Source organism: Falco cherrug, chromosome 4, assembly GCF_023634085.1.
Source record: "Falco cherrug isolate bFalChe1 chromosome 4, bFalChe1.pri, whole genome shotgun sequence".
Taxonomy (NCBI): domain Eukaryota; kingdom Metazoa; phylum Chordata; class Aves; order Falconiformes; family Falconidae; genus Falco; species Falco cherrug.
Window position 1 is genome coordinate 20,433,715 of NC_073700.1, and position 27,361 is coordinate 20,461,075.

The 27,361-nt window shown below is 40.2% G+C and overlaps 1 protein-coding gene and 1 long non-coding RNA gene across 2 annotated transcripts in view; one reads left to right on the top strand and one right to left on the bottom strand.

Annotated features, from left to right (window-relative positions):
- Positions 1-27,361, bottom strand: part of LOC102051231 (contactin-3) — a 107,516-nt gene that overhangs the window by 2,872 nt on the left and 77,283 nt on the right. The window contains 12 exon segments of the mRNA XM_055709476.1: positions 3,204-3,390; positions 3,994-4,109; positions 4,269-4,503; positions 5,334-5,404; positions 6,155-6,304; positions 6,405-6,563; positions 7,633-7,750; positions 11,538-11,713; positions 13,131-13,258; positions 23,266-23,416; positions 24,644-24,773; positions 27,019-27,155. Coding sequence (XP_055565451.1) covers positions 3,204-3,390; positions 3,994-4,109; positions 4,269-4,503; positions 5,334-5,404; positions 6,155-6,304; positions 6,405-6,563; positions 7,633-7,750; positions 11,538-11,713; positions 13,131-13,258; positions 23,266-23,416; positions 24,644-24,773; positions 27,019-27,155 — 1,758 coding nt within the window.
- Positions 3-27,024, top strand: LOC129736008 (uncharacterized). Its single transcript, XR_008732106.1, has 6 exons — positions 3-668; positions 3,339-3,498; positions 13,663-14,084; positions 23,584-23,680; positions 25,525-26,047; positions 26,873-27,024. It is a non-coding gene; the product is annotated as an uncharacterized LOC129736008 (long non-coding RNA).

Sequence of the window (27,361 nt, forward strand, 5' to 3'; positions counted from 1 at the left end):
AAATAAATAATAAAAGCACGACTTAAATCACTAATGCCAGTTAAATTAATTCTACAGTAAGAAATTCAGGTAACTGACTGTCACTACATGTCAGATGCAAAAGCAACTCAAATGCAGCCTTGTTGTTTGTACACTGCATGGCTCGGAGACTAAATTTGAAAAACAGAAGGAAGGAAAAATAGATGGCACGTAAATGGTATTTCTGAAGTTGCATTATCTGTTGATGGACCTTCATCAAATACAGCCAGGCACGAGCTGACGTCTTAGGACGTGGGTGGCCAATTAGAACAAACCTTAATGAAAGCAATGACGTTAACAATTTCTGGTTTTAGTATATTGCCAAGAATAAGCAAATAGTTTCTAATAGATTGTTTTTTAGATACAGCCTTAGTGAATATCCAAATCTATGTATGCTGATTTACTTTAACATCTCTGTAATGTAAAAATATTTGATGGGGTTTTTTTGTTGTTCTTTTAACTCGAATGGTGACTTTGAAATGCAGTTTGTACCCTTTCTGTATCTGCAGCTGGAACAACAGTGGGCTTTGGACAAGTAAATCATTGGGTGGTTTTGCTCCTTAACAATCTGAGACTGGTTTTTTTTTTTCAAAAGGAGCTGTATGCTTTTAATATACCTTGAAACTGCCAAGGTTCCAGGGAAGGCGAAGGTATGTACAAACCTCTTAAGATGCCTCAAATTGGTTTCCCAGAAATGGGTCATGCAGTGACACAATCAATGATTAAAATCTTTTCTAAATGTGTTAAGGAAAACAATTTACTGCTGCTGTCACCTAGTGGAGGCAACTGCTGCTTAGGTGGACCATGCTATGCTTTGAAGCTGAAGGTTCCAGTACTGAACACTGACAGTGGTTTTAAGCACACGCACAGGAATGTTGATGTGGTTTTTTTCTCCTCTTATTTTTAAACTCTTTCATGCAGGTAGCTCCCTACCTTCTTTCCATGAGCAGTCAGATCAAACCCCACCTGATTATACTTCTTAAAGCAGACACAAAAATGTAGGAGCAAGACTTAAAAGAATTATTCTCGAGTCAAACAACCACTCACAGGTATTTCTTTGGCAGTGTTTGCCTGGTTGTATATACTAAATAGGATTTAACCTGATGCGCTAATAGCTACTTTTTGTAAATGTAAGAGATTATTTTACTCCTGAGAATTAAGTATTACAGCATATATGAATAGTTTTCACACTGAGATATTAAAGCTAAATTTCAAAAGAAATGAGTCATTCTTTTAAATCCACAAAATATTAATATGACATCTAAAAAAAGGAGTAATTATATACAAAAACTGTAAGCCTTTATCTATCAGTTGAGTTATAGAAGTGATTCAGCTCCAAATCACTTCAGATACCAAAACCTCCAGTAATCTTCCATGTTCAGAACTGCAAAACTTGATTTGTAATAGGTCAGATCCTGAACCGCCACATCACATAAGCACGTGTCCAGTGCTAAGTGTGCAAAGAGCTACACTGATTTCGCAGAGACGTACTGGTACTTCTCTGAATTAGAACCAATGGACAGGACATTTGGTTGTATTTTAAGACGTTCAAGATATGAAATAATTGTAACAACTTGCCTTATTAAACTTATATAACTTCCCCAGTTATTCACCATTTTATATAGCAGTATTTTATAAAACAAAATTACACTTGTTATTTTGGTCTATGAACATGAATAGTTTAAAATATAAAGCAAAGATACTTTAATAGTCAAAGGCAAAGAATTTTCAGTCTTGAAATATACTGCCAACTGAACTTAAGTATTTGTATTTCTTGTTACAGCTAGTAGTTACTAAGAAGTCTCTTGTAGGTCATGTGGGTGAACGTAAATGCGATGTGCACAGAAATCCTTTGCAGTGAAAAGACACACCAATCAAAAATATTCGAGCTAAGGTAGAAATAGGGCTTGATTAAAATTTACACATTTGAATGAAAAATCAGTTTCTAGTGCAGCAGTACAGAGAATTATGTGCCTTGGTCAATTCAACTAGTAGTTAGCAAAATCCTTCAGATTGACTTTATGCTGTACTGCAGTGTTTTTGCTCTCTTTATTCACCAGCAAGACACATGGACATAATGCAATTCATTTTTCTTTTTATAGTTATTTGAAATAGCAGTGATCCTGACTAAGGCTCTGATGCAGATCCGGTTCAAATCAGTGGGATGAGGTCCTTGCCCAGTTCTCACTCACATCCCAAAGGCAGGTGGTCACTAGAACAGGACTGAAAAAATCACTGAGCTGGCCAGGCTGCCACAAGCTCTAGTCAGCAGCCAGTAGTCGCAAAGATGGTTAATTAGAGAAAACTATTTATCACGTCAGGTACAGGTTACAGACAGGGAGTTACTTCAGAGCAGTTGATGCACAGCAACTATGCATCCAAGTAGCTGAACTCCAGCAAATTTTATCCGAGTTGGTTCAGTAAGTGACGGTGACACTAATTTTTGCATACAATCATTTCTGATAAACTAGCTATTTTGTAATATTGATGATGTGACTGCTTTTGGTAAAGGATGTTATCGACTATGCCAGGGAATCTGACCTTTCAGACAGATTTAATTGTACATTCTTGCAAGTGTGAAAGAAATACTTCAAGACTGATGACCCCGGTTCTGAGTTGTGTTACAATGCAAGAGCACACTAAAAATATTTCTGTTAGTAGAAAAATTAGTGTGGCCTTTGACAATCTGTTATCCAGCTTAATTTCTCCTTAATAGTAAAGTGGCCTCTTGTGCAATTTTTTCAAGAGAAAACAATGGACATGAAAGATTGTTTTGCATGAACTGTATGAGGATCACCGCACTTCAAAAGCCATGTTCTACAGAACTTACAAATACGTTATATAACCCTGAAAATATTCAACAAGTCTCTGTTTTTTTCCTTCCAAATAACAGAAATTTTTCTTCTCAAGTTCTTCCTGTCACTAGAAGAATAATAAAGGTTTTGTGCAGAAATTAGATACCTATCTTCAGCTGCACTGGCATAGCTGTGTTTTACTGAGGCAGTAGAGGGTAGGAAGGGCAGACCTGCACTCAGTCTACCTGTGTAACTCACTCCTCCAGTCCTGTAGGAAAATCTGGGTCACTCGTGCATACTGCGATTCCCAGTAACGTGCCTAGTTTTCACTTCCCTGCAAATGCTAACAGACCATTATGTCCCTCCCCACTTTAAATTCAAGATACTTACGTGTCTTTTTTGTGGTAGCATTTACTGTGGCACTGAAGGGACCTGCTCCAGCACTGTTGTAAGCACGGACAGCTGTGTAGTATGCCAAGTTGCTCTTCAAACCTGTTATTCTTACTGATGTCTCATTCCCTGCAGCTTTTACTCTGTTTGAAGATTCTTCTTTTTCACCGTTGTTCCAGTACCTAACCTAGTAAATATAAACCACAACCATTTAAAATCTTGCATGAAAAGGACTGTTCACCCAAGACACTGCATCTGACTCCTTGAAGTGCAGTTTTTCCCTCAGCTGAAAAAGGTAGAAATACGTTAAAGTTTCAAAAATATGTTTACTGTGTTAAAAATAATAAATAATTCTTACCCATCTGCTTTTCAGGCTTGCTGCTCTTTTTAATGTGATTGTAGGAAAAAGGAAACTGAAATACTAGATCTTGCTTGAATTAAAAAATGACAAGAGGAAAACCATTACTTCACGTAAAAAGTAAAGAAGTTAAACTCAGACAAATGTACCTTATAAAATAGTTTCTTTGGAAGTAAATGTAATTCTGAGAAAATGTCAGTTTGAAAATACTGTCAGACAGACACATGACTACCAGCACAGGAAGCAAACCACAGTTTCATTCTGTGCTCTTTGTTTTCAGAGAAACTTGGAAGATAATATTCTTCTTCTGGGTGTAGGTGGGGCAGAAAAAAAGCAAGATACGTGGTAATTCCACGCTGCTGTCCTGCAGCCTGCATGACCCTTCTGGCTCATGGCCCTTTACAAATGGGAGCGTATTTTAAATGAGCTTACCTCGTAGCCCAGTAACCTTCCACTACTCATCTTCCATGGAATGGCCATCCAGGAGACCTCAATGACCGAGGATGACAGACTTGTCGCAGACACGCCGGAGGGTGCTATGCTAGGCTCTGTATTCGGAAAGCAATAAATGAGAGATGATCAGCAGCACTGCCGACTGTGGAAATAAGCACGTCCACATTCACAGCGATCTCCTTTCTAGTAGGTGTTGCAATATTCTCTGATGAAACATCTCATGTTTACTATCTGGGGGTAACTCAATCACATACCTTCTTCAGCTGAAAAAACTGTGGTTACTGAACTAAATGGCCCTTCTCCTTTATTGTTATAGACACCAACTTTGACTTCATATGGTGAAAAGGGCAAGATGCTTTCATTCCTGAAGACGTATCTTGGTGTGTCAGGAGAGGTGACCACAGTCTGTATCCATGTTGTGGTGCCAAAGGGGCGGAAAGCAACAACATAGCCGAATCCTTCTCCGTTTTGTAATTCTTCAGGGATGGGCTGTGAGAAAAGCAGCAGACGACAAAGTCCGTGATGCTACATGCAGCACTGGACACGTTTTGCAGGGAGGAGGTACTGACAGCCTAATGTACACGATTCTGGTACTGCACTTGGGATCTTTCCATCAGCAAATTAACTCTGGCACAGAAGAACAAAGTGTGTTCCTTTGAACCTACTTTAAGGTTTGTACTTCAAGAAAAGAACAACTTTCAGATATATTCCTTGTTTTCCGCTAAGTATACTGTTTTAAGATACTTCAGTAAATACTTTTTTTTTTGATTTCACAATCCACGGTTCATAAAATCTAATTACAAAATTATAGAGCACAATACTGCCTTTGTGCAGTGGCTTACACCCTCCTCTGATGTGATTATCATTAGATAACCACACAGAGTAGTCAATAGAATGTTAACATTTTTTTACCTCATTAAAAAGTGGATATATAATGCATTATCTGATCGTTTCTTTTGGCTAGCACATGCATCCAGAGTTAATGATAGGAAAGCAAGAACTGCAAATTTGCACTGAAAAGCATAATTCTTCAGCTCAACCTTTAAGTGATACCCCTTCCCCCGCCCTCCTGCCCCTTTTAGCGTTAACATTTGTTCGAATGCAGAAATAATCTCGGACCAACTAACTGCACTGCCCACTGATTGCCACCTAGCACAGCGACACATGAAAGGGAAGGCAAACATGCACAGCTCACGTGACAGCATGTGACCAAGCACACAGACATCCTAGATGAGAAGCTGCTGGAGCCAGGGAAATTCATCTTTTATGCGTTTGAATGAAAATGATCATTCTGTGAAGAAAACTGCCAGAAAACTTACATCCCATGTTATGACCAGTTCAGACCTGCTGCCTCCTCCCCCACTGACTTCAGATGGGGGAATTTCGGGAACTGTGAAAAGGAAATGTAGAGCTGTCTACACCATGAAGATACAAGAGATGACAATCACCTAACCTTAACCTCATGCTCCGAAGCTGACCTGGCTGCATTTATATTGCTTTTGCAAATCAAGGTACATGCTTTCGAGGCAGGGTGGGCAGTCCTGCAAAGCCCCAGCCCTGTCCTGCAGTCACCTTGCTGCTTTCCATCATTGGGGCAAGCTGAGGTTTTTCTGAGCACTTCAAGAACCTCACCAGCTCGCAGCCTACGACGTGTATGCTACTGCCTATGAACTTCTAAAAATGGGAAGCATGCTTCAGTTTTTTAATAGGGTTAACTTATGCAGATGTAGTGGGCAATGGCCTTACTCCAAGTAAACTCCTGGGGTTTTAACTGATGCGTTCTGAGCCACATGCTTGTTACACGGAAGGTGTACACGGATCAAACGCTAGGAATGAAATCACCCTGTCAAAATTAACTTCTTTCCATCCGTTAATACCTTCAGACTTTGCAGCACTGCCTGAACTGACAGGCTCTGGCATACTAAATACAGTTTAAACATATTTAGATGTTATGCATTGCTGAACAGCACAGAAGCAATACAAACTGTCCCACGGCTAAGCAGAAAAATCGTAAACAGACTAGTTATAAGTTTTACATTCAATGGCAATTCCAAGCTTGTTTGCAAAGAGCGAAGGATAAGAATGCTCCCTTTTCGGTTCAAGATTCTTGAATTAAAAACAAATAGAAGAACCCACTAACCTGCCTCTTCAGTTCTTACTTTTTCTGAGGGTAAACTAGGTTCTCCACCTCCTATTTTGTTACTGGCAACTACACGAAATTCATATTCAACCCAAGGATTTAAATCCACTACTGTGGTTGTGAATGTTTTTCCATCAATCACATCTGGAACTATTAGAAATAAAGGGGGAAAAAAAAAAAGGAAACTTAGAACATGGTGTCCCTGGCCAAAAACGTTTCAACAGAGGCTGTACCAAGAATTGTGGTTTACCTGTTGTAACTCGCTGCCAGCCAACTGAAAAAGGTGTTCTTGCTTGTATGGTGTAAGTGGTTACTGGGCTGTGATTATCCGTGCCTTCTTGCCAGGAGATCTGAGCTGTGGTATCAGTTATTTCATCCACTTTCACATGTTCAGGGGGCCCAGGTGAGCCTAGAATCAGATTGAAAAATACACTGTGTTTTGTAAAGCCAGTGCTCTGGAAACCACTAACGTAGCAGTATGGATTCCCATTTTATCAGCGCTGTGGGAGGAAGGAAACAATTCAGCCTGGAATAAGAACACTTGTAATTACTGTTTTATATTCACTAAACTTAACTCTGATAATCTGATTCTGAAATACTCTGAACTGCAGCACAGACGACAGGGTTTTGTTTTTTTTTCCAAGAACCTTTATTCAGCATGATCCTCTATCTTTCCAATGCCTTTTACTTTAGTCGTCAATGTCCTCTTTAATCTACTAACACATCTCACTAGCCTGCCAATTTGTTACCTACAGCTGTTTTACTGTACAATGCACTGTAGCAATTTTTCAGCACAACATCTGAACAGCAACTCAGTCAGGCGAGCTTGCTGCTGCCTGTTGGAAAATCCTGGTCCTGGGCACCTGGCAAAAATGCCGGGCTTTGTCTCATCTGCACCAGCAAAGGGGGGTGAAATTAGTAACATTACATTGACAATTATAAAGTATCTGGCGTATTTTAAAATACATTGAATGAGTGTTGCTCACATCATGTGCTTTCTTAAATGAAAGCTTTTCTCTCACAATAAATGTAGCTGTATCACCAGCAAAGAGAGCTGCAGTTCTGGCTTAACTGTGAGCATCCCTGCTTCGAATTAAAAGGAGTAAGCCTGCATTACATGCTTTAAACTTCCAGCATGTCCCTAGGACAAAGCCTCTCCTAGGCTCTGACTCGCTCACAGCTGCCAGTTCAGAGTTCCCTCTCATCAGTGACTTGAAGGACTGTCAGTGAGAAAAGATGTGCAGTCAATATTATATCCCCCAGCTCTTAATTCCTCTGGGAAAAATTAGGCTTCATCCAAAAACTGAGCTGTAATTCTCCCTAACTGCAAGGCAGAATGACATAATTCAAGTCACAGTCATTCACCACATACTGCAATAACAAATTGGTTTTGTAATCTACAACATCAGTTGTTTCTGTCATCTACAATATAAAAAAGTTAGAAAATATGATTCATGGTAACTGAAGCTGAAATTTACCTCGTACGATAAGGTCCGCTGCAGATGCTACGCTATCCACTTCTGTCTTCACCATACAAACATATTTTCCACTATGTTTCAGCTGGATGTTTCTGATCATTAAATCTCCTGATGCACTCTGTTGAAACATGAAGTTCTTATTAACATAAATGTACCACCTTGTAATTTACTATCAAGATTGTATTTTTAAATGGAAAAGAAATCACCCAAAACTGTTGGGAGATAAAAAGTGGCTCAAAAATTGCATTGGCAGACAGCCTGCAGGGTAGCAAGTTATTACCCATCAGCTGCTCCATAGTAATTGTCTGTAAGCATTTTCCTAATAAACATGAGGTAGTGTCCCTCTTCTACAGGAGAAGGAACTGCAACATGGTTAGCTTGTACTGGGAACGTACCTCCTGACTGCTATTAGGAACCATGGAGAAAGTCAGCGCCCTGTGACCAACCATTTGTCTCAAAGCCCTAAGGAAGAAAAAAACCCCAGCTTTCTATGGCCATTAACCAATTTGACTTCTAGACAAAATTTGTAAGTCTAGTTATCGCAGGGTTTTAAGGAGGACAAATGTCTAAATGACGAAGCTGGATTTGGTCTATTCTGCAGGTTATTGCAAGGTTGTACATTTCTGCTAAACTCCCCATTTTACAAGTCTATGTTCTATTCTTTGTTCTTCACTGAGTATCTAATCTTTGGTCATTTTATTTCCCCACTGGTCTTGCTAACATCATAGCAAGCAGTTGACCACGTGGATCAAGGGAAACATACCTAAAACTTGAGTGATTACTCTAACTTCATTATCACCTTAGGGCTCCTGTATACTATTTGTTTTCTACATTACTGAGTAGAGAACTTGATACTAAACCTTTGGTAGCCAGCAACACTTGAAAAATTCTCTTCGTGTCAGCTGAATTATGGCTTTAACCCTGTTCACATCATATTTTTGAGGTGAAAAATGTTTGTCAGATTTCCATTTTTAAAAGTTTTTATTTAAAAAAAAAACAACTGAAGCAGCAGCATTCCATTTGAGGACCGAACACTATTTTGTGGGTATTTTCAGCTACTCTGGCCACATGACTAATTCTTGGGTGTGCAGCAGTTTGGGAGAAAGGGGAAGAGATGATTCTGGAGTTTATTTTAGTCTTAGGAAAAAAAATTACCAACCTTTCCAACAGTTCCATTATTTTTCTTTGTTTCACAGTCACACCCATTATTTCAGCATTACAATGTCCCGCTTCTTTGTTCAACACAAGCTGAAAACAATTCTGCCTGATTCCCATCCCTGTGTGTAAAACACAATGCCTACTCTTCTGTGAGAGCACAGATGTAAGCATTTGCAGGACAATTCAGTGCTGATTGCCTACAGTACATTAAAAGTTGAGTTGAAGACAATCTAAAACTCAACCTACATGATTGGAAGTAGGATATTCAGGCAATGACTGACAACAGCAATGCATGCTCACAAGCAAATCATGTTCTAAACAAAACTTGTTTTAGCAAACTAAATTTAAAACATCTCGACAAAGGGGACTGTCAAACAGAATTTTACTTGAAATGAAATCCACCAAAATATTAACACTGGATTTAAATTATTTGTGGATATCTGGGGAAGAATCCCAAAGTACTAGGGAAAACACAGAAACCTGCAGCAGCAAAAAGCTCCAGTGCAGGAGGGCACCCTCACCTCCCATGGCTCCACAGACCATCAGTAGCATCCACATTCTCGCCTCGTCAGATTAAATCTTTGTCAGCATGGACAAGTCCAGGTGACAGTAAGATCACCGTCCTTTCTCCACACTACACAGAATAAAATAAAGGGCAGGCCACGCAGTACGAACAGCTGCTGAAATTGCTTTTCCTAACAACCTCAGCCATTGCTGGGCTCTACAAGGTGACACCCCGAACAGTTTAGAGACAGTCTGTTCAAAATTTTGGAATCTGCTTGGTTTGCCATACTCTTTGTATAAATCACAAAAAAATAAAAAAAAAAAAATAAATGGAGCAGTAACACAGTGTTACATCCTGTATTTTTATAACCATCTGGAAGACCAGGTGGTGATCCCATAACATTCCCACTAACTACCACACGTTGGAGACCTCAGGCATGCATGACAGGAACTTCCAAGACATCACTACACAGAAATCTATCCAGTGAAACATTATTTTCCTTTTGCCATGTTTACGACCAAGAAAGCTGAAGTTATTTTTGCACAGATATTTTCGTTTGACAAATACACACTGCAACTACTGGAAGGCTTAGAGCGCATTTATGCTTATTTACGTGCCATGACCCGCACGTAACTCCAGATGAAATTACTCCACTGACCTTAATGCGATACAAGTGCATAAAATGTTTTCATGCATCTCTTGGCAACCTATGAAGTTTTCTACTAACAAGCTTCACAATCCCTCTTTACGCAATTAAGAGTTTAAAAAACCCCAAACCCTAAATGTCTATATTCCATAAAAACCCCTAATTCTGTCCCTTATGATAAATTTCACAGGAAAATGTTCTAGATTCAGAGTTCCAAGTTACGCAATATTCACCCTGGATTTTTCTTCAGCACCGACTGAGAATTTTTTGTGAACAACTGCTTGTTAATGTTTTTTCCTCAAAGAAAAAAAAAAAAAAAAAAGACTCCTAGACAAGGCTTTGATTTGTAATCATGCCTGTGTTTGTTTTAGCAAAAAGCTGGAATTTTTAGTGAGAAAAAATGCTGCATTTTCCAATCAGTTTATGAAGCCTTAATTGAACCAGTAAAAATGTCAGTTTCAGGTTTTGGTATGTTTTTAACCTTTCCTTTCTAATATTATTTGTATATACAGCCAAAGTACAGCTGGGGGGAAATATGACTAAATAAATAAAGTCCATGTAGCAATACTGGAAGGTAACAGGCTATGAAATCGGAGCATTCCCATTACAGCATGACAGATGGGCAGTTTGTAATTCTCAAAACATTTCTGTGAAAATGTACATGATATATGAATATCTCATGGCTCCTACAAGGAAATCTCATAATCTCCACATGTACTTATATTTAATCAATTGCAAACTGCAGAATGCTCTGTGTGTTTGGTGCCTACTGATTAAATGCTAAATCTTTCGAGCTTTTACAGGCCAAAAGAAGAAAGTTAGGTGCTGAAATTTCAGTTTCACAGGTAGTAGTGTCTAACCCACAGCTATTGCTCTAGAGCAGGAGACCAGGCAAGAATATGTGAAAGGAAACTTTATGAAGGCTTATAATGGCCAGCTCCATGCTGACGCTCAGCTGCTGCTTTTGTTATCACTTGGCCACGGCCTGCACTGTAATAAGACCTTTGGCTGTAATTGATTTAATTCTCTCGATACTTCCTTCATCTGTCTTAACGCTTTATTTTTCACATTTTGATTAGGTTATACTGTAAAAACCATTAATGTCACCATGCCTGCCCCCTCTTCCAACCTGGCAGTATTTCTGCATCCTGCATTGGAACTATTTAATGAGATAAAACAGCTTCTCACCCAAGGATGCTCAGGCAGAACGTTGAGGGATACACTAGAGATGCAAGTGCAGGAAAAATAAGGAAAGATGTGGTGGTTTTGTTCAGCTTTAGGCTGAAGCTCACAAGGTCTGCGTCAAGTTCGTTAATCTGTCATTGCTGTGTTTCATGTGATCTTGGGGAAAATCACGTGGGGCCAGATGCAGAAACAGAACTTAAAATACTTCAGGTCTAAAATACAAGGTGTCTGAACAAGGAGCTATGGGCAGGTAGCTAACTCAATGAATGATTTCCCTCCAACGTAAAGAAAATTCTACAGGCCCAAAAGAGAAGCAGCATCCTATGTTTTACCACGTTGAAGAAAGAAACAAAGTAAGCCTGGCTGTGCTGTGTATATCTATAAGGCAAAGAGAAGGTGTTTGCAACTTACCCCTCCAACCTTCTCAAAATGAGAAGCATCCTTCTTGAAATCTGTGAGTGTTCCATTGAAATACCAGGTGAAGCTGATGTCCAGGATAGGATCATGCTGAACCTGGCACGGCAAGACGACACTTTCTCCCACCGTGACATCCATGTTGGAAGGTGCCAAAGTAATCCTTGTTGGCTCTGTTGAGGGCAGAAATATCAGTTATTGGATTCCTGTATTGCTGAGCTTTGCTTGCTACTAATATTCTACCACGTTCTTCAAATCTGATTAATGACAGTCACTTCAAATTATGCATCTGGACTGTAAATGCTGCTGCTCGACCCCTCTCGGAGCATCGTGTCCTCTTGCACATTTACCAGCAGGAGCTACTCAACACTGGAAAGAGAAATTTTAACCTGCTGTGTACAGGCCAATATACTTTACAAAGCTAAATGCACTGCAACCCACAGCAATGAAATTACCATTAAAAAGCGTGTGTGGGTCTCAGCAATAACACTCGTGTTCTGAGGCAGGCAGCTGTAGCAGCAGCCACTGGAAGATTAGGAGTCAGAGAAGGAGCTAATAAAATCTGGAAACTAGAGGAAATCCACATTGGATATTTGGGTCCATATATCATATGGAACATAAATAACGTCATTAAGAACAGCTGCTTGTTATTCCAGAATCACATTAAAGGAGAAAAATTTCAAGTACTCCAGATACTGTAAATTTAAAACAATTCTAGAAATCCTTTGTATATAATTCTGTTATTTGCAAATAAAGGGACATGAATCATTTAGAAGCACAGATGGAAAATGTGAAGCTGTTAATTCACTGAAAAAAATAATTCTGTTTGGATCTCTGAGATATACAGGATATGTAATGCAGTAGGATATTAGATAACTCTGAGTTTGGAAAATCTTTCATATAGTCCAATCTTTAAAAAAAAGTATCATGAAAGAAGATATTCTTCAGATAAAACTTCACAGTCTACTGGTCCTTTTAATCCAGCGTCTTGGATAGCAAGTAGTAATAGATGACTTCTAGGAGGGGGCACAAGCCCCTCTTAACAACCATTATGCATGCAGCTCGCTTCTGAAAGACTGTATTTTACTGACCACGGAGTCCCTGCACACTCCTGCAGCTGAAGTTTCTACCACATCTTTTTCCATAAGCAAACAGCACACAGTTCCTTAGGGCTAACAGATTTTGGACTGGAATATACAACTACTTGAAATATTTTGATTGCCATGGGTTATTTTCCTCAAGAAATTAAAAAAAAAAACAACCCTGAACTCAAATGCATAATTGCACTATTTAGTATTTAGGTAAGCGAGAGAAGGGAGGAAAGTAGTCAGAACTCCCTCACATCTAAGAAATTTCTTTGTCAAAGACAAAATCCCTCAGTCTCTTTAGTCTCAATAGATTTATAACAAATACACTTTTATCTTTATATGTTGTGAACTATGTAACTTCTCTCACTCTTTACTGTCCACCACGTTAAATATTTTTTCAATAAGCAAACTCGGACTCCCACATCATGCCAGACCTCTGTTGCGGAGTTTGCAATTCAGTTTACACCACCCCACAGCTGATCCGCTGTTCCAGCGCACCTACCTGTAACTATTAAGTTTGTTGAGCCGCTGGCTGTTCCAAACTGGTTTGTTGCCAGGCACGTGTAGCTTCCAGCATCAGCTTTAGTCACATTGGCTATTCTTAGTCCTCCATCCTTTAATAACGTGACTCTAACAAAACATAAAGAGATTTTACAAGTTGCAGCATTGTAGACAAAATGCTTTAATACTCATACTGTTACCGTAATATATCAAACAGCACCAACGCACTGTCTGAAAATTTTGTGGCCATACACTGAAAATACGCAACAAATTTGAACCCATCTGTGTATCACTCACCATTTTGGATACCAGTAGAACCAATGTTTAAGATACGTATTTTGTGTGTGTGACAGAGAAATCCCATGTTAACTCCATCTTTTTCAGCTGCACCAATTGAAATTAGAATAGTTTTCAACTGTATTATGTTGCTTACCTCATGCAGTCTTGCATGGTAACTCTGAAATAGCTCTATGTCATTATTAGGATGATGCAATATGATTTTTCATCAACAATCTGCATTTGGCACTTTTCAGGATTCGCAGACACAAGCCTACCACCGCCTGCGGTGAAGTCGAGAGCTCAATTGCACAACTGACCCTCTGGAGCAGGATTCAGCCCACACAAGTATAACCCCAGTACTTGTTTAGAAAGCAAACTGTGACTTCCCACTGTTGCAGACTTCTGTCTCAGTTTATCACCTATGCTGAGCAGGTGGCCTGCAGACGTGGCAGAGGCATGCTTTATAGAAGGACCTGAAGGAAAGAAAATTCCCTCCACCTCACACAAACTCCACTAGTGAGAGTCACGCCTAACGGACAGGCAGCATGGAACAAACCAGGAAGATGCTTGTGAAAGCCGTGGACAGAAGACCTGCAGTACTGATACAGACAGAAGAGCACCAGCATCCCAACAGCAGAGATGACATCCTAGACAAAAGCACTGGAGGGATGTAAAGGTAAGGCTAATTTGACTCCCTCCTTCCCTGTTTCTAGTCCTCCCACCCGTCACACCCTTACATGCAGGGTCTTCTGCCAAGTCTTCCTCAGATAACCTCGAGCAGCTATATAACTAACATATATAAGAAAGTCCAGAATAATTAACAAAATAGTAAACATTTCCTGATACACCTATGTCAAAAGAACTGCAGAGCTTCTCTCTCAGATCCCATCGATCTATTTCAAAGGCACCAAAGGAATCGCAGCAAGGCTGTTCTGTCGGTTCCCTAGGCACCTTACCGAGAAGGTATTTTAGAAATGCCTCAAACACCCACATCTAACTACACAGAATCAACAGAACAGCAAACAACATTAACACTCCAGGCAAACCTCTAACCATATTAGTTGGAGTCTTACACAGTTCTGACAGCAAGTATCAGCTGAGAAGGCAGCAAATGTCATGAAACTTAACATTGCTATCTTCCCTTTCTCAGAAGAGTCATGAGGATTTGGTCTTCTCACTTGCATGTACTTAATTATTAACCTGCTTCATTATTCAGCACAAATTTAATTAAATACGCACCCCTGCTGCTCTCTTCAACATCCTTGAGGCAAATTAGCATCAACGGATCTCCATCATTTGTCCCAACTGAGATTCAGTTCTGTACCGCTGAATACACATTACAAAAAGGAGATGGGGAAGCCTGCTGTGGTCAGGTGGGACTGGGATCACTGCCCTCTCTTCCCAGAACTTCTCCCAGGCACGAAGCAAGCAGGATGCTCACTTAAAAAAACAAACAGGTTCCTTCTTCTTCTGGCATTCACACACTGTAACAACAGCTCAGCGTGACCACTTCTCCATGTGACGTTCCCCACACACTACCATAGCTGATGAAGGACAATGCGAGCTCGAGTGCAGCGCTGGCTGCAGGACAAGCCTGTGGAGACCTCTAGGATTGAAGGCAGGCAGGGCGAAAGCACCTGGGGAACACACCGCCTTCGATTCAATCACAATGCCAAAAAAAAAAAGTTGGCTCCTAAAAGGTATATGCATCAGTCAACTGCACTGTCATTAATTACTTATGGTGATTTATATTATAAATAATACAGTGTTACAATGGTATTTAAAAAAAAAAACAAACAGCTGAATCTGTGAATAATTAAGCTGGTAAATCAGGGCAGCAGAACGCGACTCTGGAGTTTGATGTGTTCGCTGATCTTGTCCTTTACCCTTAACTCCTCTGATGCTCCAAAACCATGTGCACGAACCGCAGACTGTGGCGGTGGGACTATGCAATGGCTCTGAGGTTAGGCTTCTCCTTCCCCTTAAAAGCAAGTTCACCTAATCCTCGAGGCCACACGGAGACTGCATTTTAAATGTCTGGAGGCACTAGATTCCTTCCACAACTGCACTGCTCTTTACAATGAAGCGTACTCAAGAAACAAGCACAACTTCTAGTTTCTTAATTATTTTGAATTGCATTTTCTTTTTCCTTAAAAAAAGGTGTTGCAACACTCAGTGCTGTAGCTGAGATACTTTTTCTTTGGAAAGGGGACACCATAATGAAATGAACAGATGCAAATTACAACAGATAACGAGTCACCCTGTTAGAACGACAGACAAAAGCACCTTATTTGGGGAGAAAAAGTTATAAACAGATTGACAGTTTAATCAGTTTACATTTGGAAGTAACCATCTCTGGAATCTTCCAAAGAATACTGAGGTACCTAAGCCAACATGGTGATGTTTGAAGCATATTCATAAGGAGGATGTGCTTCATCAATGTCAGTAGAGCTGACCTCCCTGAGGCTTATTAACTTGTTTTGAAAAATTCCAAATACTTGGCTGCACTTTTATATTAGGTGGAGCAAGTATAAGCAATTAAATCTTACCATATGATTTAAAGATATTTTAAATGTGTTACAGACATGATTAATACATTTTATAAGTAATTATAATGACATCAATAAAAGGTGTTAAAACATATCAATTATGGTTGCAAGCAAGCTATTGATTTGTTGGATTTTCTAGCTATCTGTGTATTTTGCAAAGGTTTGTATTGTATCATCTGCTTTAAAGCACTTTCTGGTAGAAAAAATGCAAAACCAACTAAAAACAGTGTTGACAAAGCCTGAGATCAAACAAAGGAAAAAGTAGGATCAGGGTATAAACCAGAAAATGTCTATTGTTTAATTAAAACAAATCACATTTACAGTGCTCTGAGCTATCTGGAAGTCTAGCTTGCCTAAAATAATCAAGCAATAGGCTTATTAAAACCAAGATATAATTAAGAATGAAGTTTTTTTCCCAGAATTAAAAAAAACCAAAACCAACAAACTGAGTCTAGAAAAAAATTATTGTCAAAATAAAATCTTTACTGGTAAATTAAAAAGAGAAACACTTTACTTTTTCAATTACAAAACAGTAAATGCAGCGCAGAGCCTATGAAAACACTAAACCCATAAATAGCTCTACCCTGAAATGGTGAAACATTAGACAAACTGAAGCTTTTAGTATACTTAAAATTATTAGATATTCTCACACTGTGATAAATGTACTACAGCTGGCCCGCTGCCAGTAAGCAATCTAAATCTCTAACAAAAAAAACCCCAACACATCCTTTGGGTTACCCTTTATCTACCAGTGTTTTTCCAATACATTTTGCTGAAGGCCAGCAATTTTCAAAGTGATTTCCATTTTCAACAGTCTGCACACTTTTGACGCACTGGCAAATGGCACAAACTTTTAGCCCTGTAAAGCAGGGATAACTGGTGGAGCAATGCTTTGGCACGTATTCATTTGCAAAACTAGAGATTGATATAGGATGCGTCGAAACCTCATTGACAAAATCATAATTTCTCGCTAACTCCTGAGAAAAAAAACAACCCCCCTTTTATTTCCAGCAGTCAAATGGATGACTAAACCAACCTACAACAGCCGAACGTCTTAACTCATGCCCATGGCTCTTTGGCTGAGGTCAACAGAATGGGGTAGAGGATTAACCAACTACAGGACTTCAGGGGTCCTGACTTAAGAGACTTTACGATGCTGGTAAATCTATGGAGAGTCTTCCTCTCCCACCCAAACTGGCAGCATGTATTTGCCATTACAGATCTTGCAGATATATTTGCCACTATAGTCTCCATTAATTCTGCCCAGTATGCCAGGTTTTATTCATGACATTATAATTTGGTATTAGTTACCTTAGTCATAAGTGACCATGGAGAAATCCAACTGTGAAATGAGTGCATGTACTTCTCATACTGATAAATTATAATTACTACTGTTACAAACTGCAACAAATTTTCACATTTACAGATATTGAGACAAACATTATTTGGGACTAGAGGGCAAGTGCTGCTCCAGGATGCCAGTCCAAGATCTGCCAAGTTCAGTATCTGTAATGTAAGACTATTCAAGCTATTCTGCATTTACTGTCCCCATACCTACTTCCTTACAGAACTGGGACAGTATTATCTGTAGATTTATATACTATTACCTTACTCACTAAATGCCTGTTAAACTGGATTGTTGGTGCAGTGCAACCACATACACAATGAATGGACAAATAAGCCTCAGGATCCAAGACCACAAGGCTGCCACTTGAAACTTGGTGTCATTAATGAAACTGTTAATGAATGCAAATTTGTTCATCTTTCTGTGACAATGCTTTATTACTAAAATAACAGACATAATCAAACTAAATAATCACTGCCTTTTTTATTTGTCAGATTATTCAGCACAAAAGCCAACTCTTTTAGATCCTCATTGGTATGATAATAAACACAAACACGCTGCTTTCCAGTTCATAACACTTCTGTGCAAAGCAACAGTGGAAAAGTAGGTCAAAACTGCCTTTTTATATATCAATCAAATTCCAACTAAATTAAACTAGATTAATTAACAAGAAAGCCAGAAGAAAAAAACAAAACACCCAAACCAACTTCTACTGAAGTACTGGTAAGTAAATGCATTCCTTTCCACATCACAGCATTTCAAACCGTAATGCAAAATGAAATAAAAATACTTAATTCAAACTGGAGCCAAGATAAAACTAGTTACTGATACTTCTAAGAATCATGGAACGTTTTATCAGGAAATATTTCTCCTCTTTTCTTTCCCCCTTGATTTGACATCACTTTGCCCCAATTAAAGATGCTAAACTGGAGGGTTTTTAAGAGAATTGCACTGAAATTACGTTTAGGGAAGGTAAAGTTTGCAGCATCTTTTCATCTTTTTCTAGTCTTGGTAAATAAAAGCAGATTTGTTTACAGGTGAAATGCTGCTCCGCATGAGCTCAAAATCCTTTGTATTAAACTGTTTCCAGGCAGGCATTTGAGCCAGAAGCACAGGACCCACTACAGCCAACAAGCAGCAACTGTCTAGTGCTATATATCAATTAAAAATCATATACATACATAAAACGTTCAATGAAATCTTTAAAGGGGTTATCTAGGTTGCAGCATATTTTAGTTTGTCTTCTGTTTTTGATGAGTTAAACTAGCATTAAGTGCATGTAACCTTGGTTGAACATCTAATCTTCCTTTTCTGGAAGATAAAACCAAAAGTTCATCCACGTGGAGACAGAGGTGGCCTAGGCCAGCTCCTCAACACAGAAGAACGTACAGGAAGGCAACTATGGTTCGCACCCTCTGCGCTCTCTACCTGGAGACCCTGGGGGCTATGGTCTGCTATCAGCAAAAGCTGCTGCAGATTAATTTTGAATAAACAAAACCTAGTTGTGGCTTAATGACTGCAGACAAAATATACTTTAGTGAAATTTTTTAAAGGCCTTATAATATGAGATGGTTGGCAAAGAACAGCCTGAGTAAGCACAAGCTGCTTGCTCCCGGTGTGGTGGTGTGCACTGTAAACATCATATGGGGTGAAAACTGACCCATGCCACAATCAGATACCCTCAGTACCTGATCTGGCAGTCATTAAAGACCCAAGAATTCTTGCTAATTCTTGATTATTATTCTCGCTACGTCACCCAAAATTATTTATTTCAAAGGTCCAAAACTGCATTCTGGTGGGAAGAATTTCTTCCTTCAGCACCCAATTAATTTAATTCCCATTTTCTGTCTTTACTTCCGCATGTTCTGCAGTGAATCCTACGCTTTCACTTCTCTCTGCATTCCAGTGCTGTCTACTGTCTAGCTCTCTTTATTCAAGATATTCTTAAAATAAAAAAATTAAAACCCCACATATTTTGCAAAACTAACAAGAAGCAAAACTATACAATGTTGAGCAATTTCTCAGCCCAGAGCTCATGAATCCATTTTGAATTATATTTTCTTCCCTCCACAAGACATATCATATTCAGCTCATTTAATTAAAATTTACTGAGTCATTATCCAAATCTTCCACATACTGAAAATGCAGCACCATTTAAAAATAAATTAAGAGTACAAGCAACAGTGCCATCAAAATAAACTCTTTCAGGCTTTACTAAAGTAACGTGGTCAGTACCTCCAGAAAAACTGAAGTCTTCTTATGACAGAAAGCCTTCCCAGCTCAGGTACAGCCCAAACTACCATGGTCTAACCATGGTGCCTCCACCAGAGTGCTGGAGGAACGGGCTGGCACATCCTCAGAAGAGAACATGCTATCACAGCTGTGTATGTTTACATGACAAACAAAACACTGCAGTGCTGCTGTTCTCGAACAACGCTGCCCGACTCCATTACGCCACAAGCACACCTACCAAACCCAACAATAATATGGTTTTAATTATTTAAGGACAAATGAACTTGGGAAACTATACACAAAGTCCTAGAATGGTGTGGGTTGGAAGGGACCTGCAAGATCCTCCAGTACCACCCCCCTGCCCTGGGCAGGGACACCCTCCACCAGCCCAGGCTGCTCCAAGCCCCATCCAACCTGGCCTTGAACACCTCCAGGGATGGGGCACCCACAGCTTCTCGGGGCTACCTGTGCCACCCCCACGATAAAGAATTTCTTCCTAGTCCCTAATCTAAGTCCACCCTCTTTCAGTTTAAAGCCATTCCCCCTTGTCCTGTCACTATCTGCCTTTTTACAAAGTCCCTCTCCAGCCTTCTTGTGCCCCCTTTAGGTACTGGGAGGAGCTATCAAGTCTCCCTGGAGACCTCTTCTCCAGGCTGAGCAACCCCAACTCTCTCACAGCCAGAGGTGCTCCAGTGGGATGCAGTGCAAGAGCTGCTCCCTTGCAGGAGCTGACATGCTGCACTGTGCGAAGACCCTGCTTGCTCTTTACAAGCACATGGAAACTGAGAGAGGGGAGTCTCCGTCTCTGTCCCCGTTCTCACACCCTTGTCTCTCCTGAGGAGTGCTCTGCGAGCCTGAACCCTGCTGTACGTCTGAGCCTCAAATGTAATTAAGCTCATTCTGCCTCCCCTACCTCTCCTAGGTAAACTGCATGCTGGACCCCTGTGGCCAGCATTACCCCTTTTAGGAACCAATTCCTCCCTTTTCCTGCAATTAAAAAAGACACCCTCCCCAACAGACTTCACCATTAGAAAGGTCGTTAATGGTTGAAAAATGCACTGCTAATTGGAAACCCTTTCCTGAATTGCAAGAATTGTAGAACTGCAAGAAATTCATGAATTGCAATTATTCATAGAAGGCAGTAATGAAGTCCACTGCCTTCTGCAAAGAGTTGCGTTTCTGCTTTTCTCTGAAGGTGACTGTACTTCATTTAGATTAATTCAGGATTATTGGGTTGTTACTACTTTTCTCCTGTAAGCCATGTTCAGTGTGCTGTCAAAAATACACTAGGAGAGACTTGGGCCGTATTTTGGAAATACCTGCACTTTGCTGAACTAAAAGCCGTAATTTATGTTCGTAAATCTAAACAGGCAGCATCGTGTATGCTCAATACATTTTCAGAAACTGAAATTACTTTCTTTAGCCTGGCACTATCACCACAAACACAATCGGTAGGTACTGCTTTGCAGGGCGATCCAAAGCAACCACTAAAACCAGATCCGATGCCCGTCCAGACAGAAAGCTCACAAAGCAAGGGACAAGCTGTGGCTGAAAAGCTCTTCCCCTGGACATGTGTGGAGCCTTGCAAGGTCCAGGCATGCCTGGCAGCTTTGGCTACCACGGTCTGAACCTATACGTTAGCTGAAGGCCGAGGATAGGCAGCTCCAATAAGAGAAGAGACAGGCAGGAATGGGAAGGATACCATTCTTCCTGCCCACCTTCTTATGGAAAAGGTGTGGGGACAAAAATTAGGATTTTTCCTAAATGGAGAAAATCAGGTGCTCTGCATTTATGCACACGCTTTACAAAAGCGAATAAGGACAACTGAGAATCAGTAAAAAGCAACAGGTTTCACATCAGTTTTAGAGATCATTGTGGCCCTGTGTTACAGACTGACTTATCAATATGGTATTATATTGTTTTAAGATGATGGGAGGCTTCACATAGGAAGAAAAACCAACTAGTGTTATTTTGAAGGAGCTTTTTGCTTGCTGGCTTGTAGGAATGCAGCCAGCTAGCGAGTCCGTGGTACCGTGTCAAGCTCCAGAACAATAGATACCAAATCGCCTGCCAGACTGGCACATTGACAACACTGAATACGAGAACATATGAAAACTATTGTAGTCCCTGAAAAGAAAACAGCCAAGGCTGCACAGATCAAGATGACAGCAAGTGCCCAAACCTTTTTGGGTACAAGGGGAGAGCTCTAACATTACGATGGAGCACACAACAGTCCCAGCTGCAGCCTCCAAAAGTTCTGATCTATCTCCTACCGTCTTCTGCATTTAGAAGTTTCAAAAAAAACCCCATGATATCGTGTGTTACAGGAAGTGAGCTAGAAGAATTTCACCTGGTTTAGAAATAGCTTCCCGACGGTAAGTGGAGCTTTTTACAACCTAACACGAAGTCCTACAGGAGTAGGGATACATTTACGAAATCACAACAGGCTGCCATGGCAATCCTTCAAAAACAAAGTATTCACTTTCCCCAGTCTCATGTCTGGATTTTTGCACACTTCGGTGCTACCACTGCTCCTGAATTATCCTGCTAAGTACAGGGTGTACCAGAGCATTGCAAGAGGCACACTCACAGTCATCCTGTCCTCACTGCTCCCAGGGAAACCCTGTGGCTTTCGGTGGCTGTTCCTGTGTCTAGCAAAGATTCTCCAGCAACTCACTGCAGAAAGGCTGGCCTCAGGGCAGACTAAACTCCCAAACAGTTATTCTGCTCCTCTGAATTTTTACAGCTTGTACAAACTGCTGAAGTGGTGCAGCTGGAATGTCCCAAGTATCAAACTTCTTAGTTTCATGCTAAATCAGATATGTAACTATCTTAATTACACCTTTCATCCAAGGAGTTTTCTTCCTGTCCCAGTTCACTACCTGAAACTCTCAGCCTATGCTAATGTTGAAATGTAAACCCGAAAGCTTGCAAAGGCAGTAATCCCCAATGCTGGAGAGATGGCTGCTCCAGAGCACGGAGAGGTACACTTCTGTATGGTTTGATTATACAGTTTAATCAGCAGACTTGTGCAATTTTACCTTATGACTAATTCAATAATGCTTTAATGGTTGCTGCTGGAAAAAAACACTTATGCGTTGGCAGAAATCAATAGCTAGGGATATAGGTGAATCACAAATTCTCCACTGAGAATTACTAACACCAAAACACATTCACTATCACGTAAACAGCAAAGCAGTGGTGACATATGCTACCATTGGTAGATAAAGTTCGTGGTTCCTTGAAAAGAACCAGAAAGTGTATTTTCATTTTCTTTTCCTGTTTTCATCTGCAGTTCTGGACCTCCCAATTACTAACTTACTTTTTCTTTCCCCACTCCCCTCCCAGCCACGTTATCACCATGGCTGTAATATTCCTCACCTGCCTCCTTGCCAGAATTTTCAGAGTATTTTAGTGAAGGCTAATTTTAGTATTGTTTTATAGGCTTTGCCTTTCCAGTTTTCTGTCAGTACCTGGTTGTCTAACTCAGACCAAACTCTGCATTAAGCTGAAAATAAAATCTAGCCCTTGAACTTAAAGAAAGCAATATACATGCACTCTCAGTGCTCAGATACGACGACAATTCAAAAGCCATCAAACCACCCCCCCCAGCTAGACAGACTTCAGAAAGACTTCACAACTATTTGGATCTACAGATGACACTATTGCATAAAAAGACATAAAGAAGCTTTATGTATGATCAAAGCAAATAAACCAATGTAACTCAATACCTTTCATTTTCCTGTAGCTGCTCACCTCCCTTCTTCCAGGAGCATCTGGCCTTAGGGGAAGCTTTGGGTTTGCATTCAAAATCAACTGTGCTGCCTATTTGTACCTGGATCAGTTTCTTCATTGGATTCTTGGAAAAATCTGGAGCAGAAGCTAAAACAGAGGGGAGAGTAATAGTGAAATAAAGCACCTTTAATTATGTTAATGATACTATTTAGCACTTACACAACATTTCTCAGATTCCAAACATAATTAAAAACATGGATTAGTTAGTTCAAACAGGTCTACTGGACAAATCGGCATTTCTCTCCTTACACTAGCACAAAGGTCTCAGCTGTGCAGAGTACGTCACCTAACGAAGCGTGCACAGATCACACTGACTTCACCTGAGCTGAAACTCAGTGAACCCCAGGAGTGGTAAGCACATGCCTGACTTTACGCTTTGCTGAGTGTGAGTGTGCATGATTTGTTTAAGTCCAGGGAGGGCAGTCAACACCAGCAGTCTCATAAAAACTTAAGGAACTGCTTGGCTTCTAGTTTTGTGTGAGAACGCATGTCAGATCGAATATGTTAGATGACATAAAATTACAGCGCAGCTCATTCCAAGTGGGTATAGTTTTCATTAACTCATAGTTAAGAAAAGGAACATGGCTTCTACCTATACCAACAGCAAACTTCAGAAGGCAATTCAGGAGACCAAGGCTGAAGGAGCAGTCTGCTGATGGACTGTAACCTCAGCAACAGAAAGTCACTCCTGTCCCAAATCACACTGCACTTCCAGGCTTAGTTTTGAAATCAGCCTGTGCTGGAGGTGGAAATTGCACAAGCAAATGAGTGCATAAGGCAGTCACAAGTGCAGCATTTCCCTCAGACAAACGGTTGCCACTATTTTACACTCAAGCACATGCCATTTGAATGACTGAATGACAACCCCATGTCCCCTTGATCAAGAAAGGCTGCATACAAGAGCTGCCTATTGCTTTTAAGTGGCAGGGCTCCCCGGGGAGCACTAGAGCTGCTGTGCAGAAGGTGAGTGCAGCTGAGTGATGTGCGGAGCCAGTGCTGCCTCCGCACCACGTGAGCCATTTCAATCTTCGGGCCCGAGTCCAGGCCCCCATCTCTGCTCTTCCCCTAATGAATAATTTAGCTGTGTTCTGTTTTAAAGCAATGAATGATTGGACTGCAAATCCTCTGGAAGCAGATGAGTCAACTCCTCGGCACTGCAAATAAAGATACTAAGTCGACAAAAATGTTTATTTCAGTGATAGCATCTGAGTGGGCTAAATTTGAGATCATGACCGGGTGGAATATGAGACAGGTGGAGGGGGTGTGGAGAGGGAGCATGAAGTTTGTGTTTTAGTGAAAAAAAGAAAATCTTACCTACAACCCTGAGCTCTGCACTTGAATAGATGACACCATGTTTATTTTCAGCTATGCATTGGTATCTGCCAGAATCTGTCAGATTTAGATTTGATATTGTAAGTGCACCATTTTCAATTTGGATCCTTCCCTGAATATTAAGAAAAATATCTTTATTGATGATACGTTTACTGTGAAATTTTTAAAATAAGTAAGAAATATAAATAGGACAGCATAAATACAATAAATGGGGTAAATGAAACAGCATAAGCATGAAAGCTGTTCTAAAATAAATGACACAACTGCATCATGGTATGGCAACAGTGACCAAATAGAGAGACCTGGCAACACAGTGTATGAAATCAGTTCTTCAAACCTGCTCATTTCACAGAGGCTTTGCAAACTCAAATACCTTTGCATTTCCCCAGAAATGTGGACAAAATCATACTAGGCTCCTCATGACAGACCCGAGCATCCAAACTATACAGATGGCACTGGCATTTCATACGATTTACACGTGCTATTTGCTAGTGAGCTCTCTGTAATACTATGTAGAAAACATTCCAACAGTCATTAGAGGGAAGACACATATGTAAGTGCCTCAGAGCCGACAAAGCTACTAAAGTATAGGGATCTTCTCAGCTTGCTTATTCTTGGAAAGCTATATGAATTGCCATAAGAAGTGACTAAGGATGGAGTGGCAGAAACTGATGAGAAAAGGAACCAGTGACAAAGGCAAAACCAAAGGATCTTCTCTTTTGGGGAAAAACAGAGAAACAATAATGGACAAAGGAACAAACTATTTGCTCAAAACCATTTTCTGATTATTATTTTTTTTTTTTATTGAGACCTGGCTTAGCAGGCCTAATGCAATGGTACTCACTCCCTGCCTTTCCCTGCAGGCACGTACTTAGCGCTGGCCCCACTGCAAGGTGACTCCAGCTATCTATGGGCAGCAGGACAGCCCAGCTCAGCTCCTTCTTTGACAGGTCCCCTTCCCAGTTTAGTGCAACAGGCTCTGCCACTTAAGAGGACAAAATCACAAAGCGGAAGTGTCTCCATCTCTCGATCCTCTCTCTAGCATCCCAGGCTTCTCTTCTTACTCTTCCTTACAAAAGATTTGTTCATGAACAAGGGGACCTAAGCAGAATAAGCCCAGTAGATTTTCATCAAGGAGACCCAGAACGAAGGATTACTGCAGTCAAGGAGCTAAAGACAACTGACTGCTATACACAGAGAACTCTTTTTGTGAGGTCTCCTCAGTGCTGGCTTGTAAAGACTTAGTCCTATAGTTCACAATCCTTAAATACCTCCAGAGTAAGTCACGCTTATGCACTGACACCATGCTGTAAGGCTGGCCACCAATACTCAAAAGTGAAGAAATAGCAAGACTGAATGAGAGAAGATACTTCTGTACTTAACGAGGTAAGAAAGCACATTAACTCAGTGACTTTGTATGATGCAGTAACAATGCCCTTAAATCACTGAGATGAGATATTTGTACTCCCTCATTTAACCTGTCCACAACACACTACCATTCCTTTTAGTGCGCATGTAACTATAACACTCTGAAGGATAAAAAATGTTTTTCAGTACTTAGATAATTTTTCATGGCCATCCACTGAATTTTACTTGAGCAGTCGCTCCTTCTTCAACTGTGAATGCTAAGACTGAGCACAGAGCACTGGCCAAGGGCAAAATGCCTTCCTGCGATGGACTAGTGCTCATAGTTTATATTCCTGATAACCCAAACTGGGCGGTTTTCTCAATGAAGCAGTGAGGTTTAAAAATCAATGTGGGCATCAGAACACTTCCGTGTTTCTAATCTGGGAGACCAAGTATCTCACCTTCTAAGTAAAACCTCTTTTCCCTGTCACCAAACATATTACTTTACATTAATTCAATTTAACAACTGTATTAAAGGAAATGCCTATGTTACACTGCTGTTTGCATTTCACTCTTTGCATCAAGTAATGGTGACCCTATGGGCTTTTAGGATTTTTGTCTTTTTTTTGTTGAGAAGTTTGAATATGTTTTCTTACTACATTTAATAAAATGCTAATAGCAAGTACAACAAAATCATTTAAGTCCTCTATCCCTAATTTATGGTTCTTAACATATAACTTTAAACTTCCTTCTCCAGTCTTTCCTTACATACTTATTTCTATGTTCTATTGTTACTTTTGAATCTGCTTTTAGCTGGGATATTTCTGTACAACATAATTTGGTTTTGTATTTCTGGTGTTGCAGCTTTTGAAGTTTCCATCTGGATGCTCCTGACAAATGCATGAAAACCAGTTTCAAATATTTTTGACTAATTACATGGACTTTTGGGAATTCTCATATGAAGTATTGTTGATTTTACATAGCATCATGTTTTCAAAACGGAACATTACCTCTATTGACAGCTGGTCTCCATTCTTCAGCCACCTATATGATGGTTTGGGCTTCCCACTTGCTCTGCAATCCCAGTATAAAGTGTCCTCTACAGCAACTTCAGTATCTTTTATCGTCTGGATCCAGTGAGGTTTTGCTGCAGATGAAACACACATCAACAACAAAGTCCCCAAGAAGTTATTGTTCCATATGAGAATCAAAGGGTTAATCTGCACAGCACTTAACAGTTTTCTGTGTAGGCTGGTCTGAGCCAACAGAGGTTCTCACTGGTTCTGCAGCGAGTCAGCTAATGAAACAAATTAACTCACTGTTCATTTTAGACATTCTTATTACAAGCAGTAA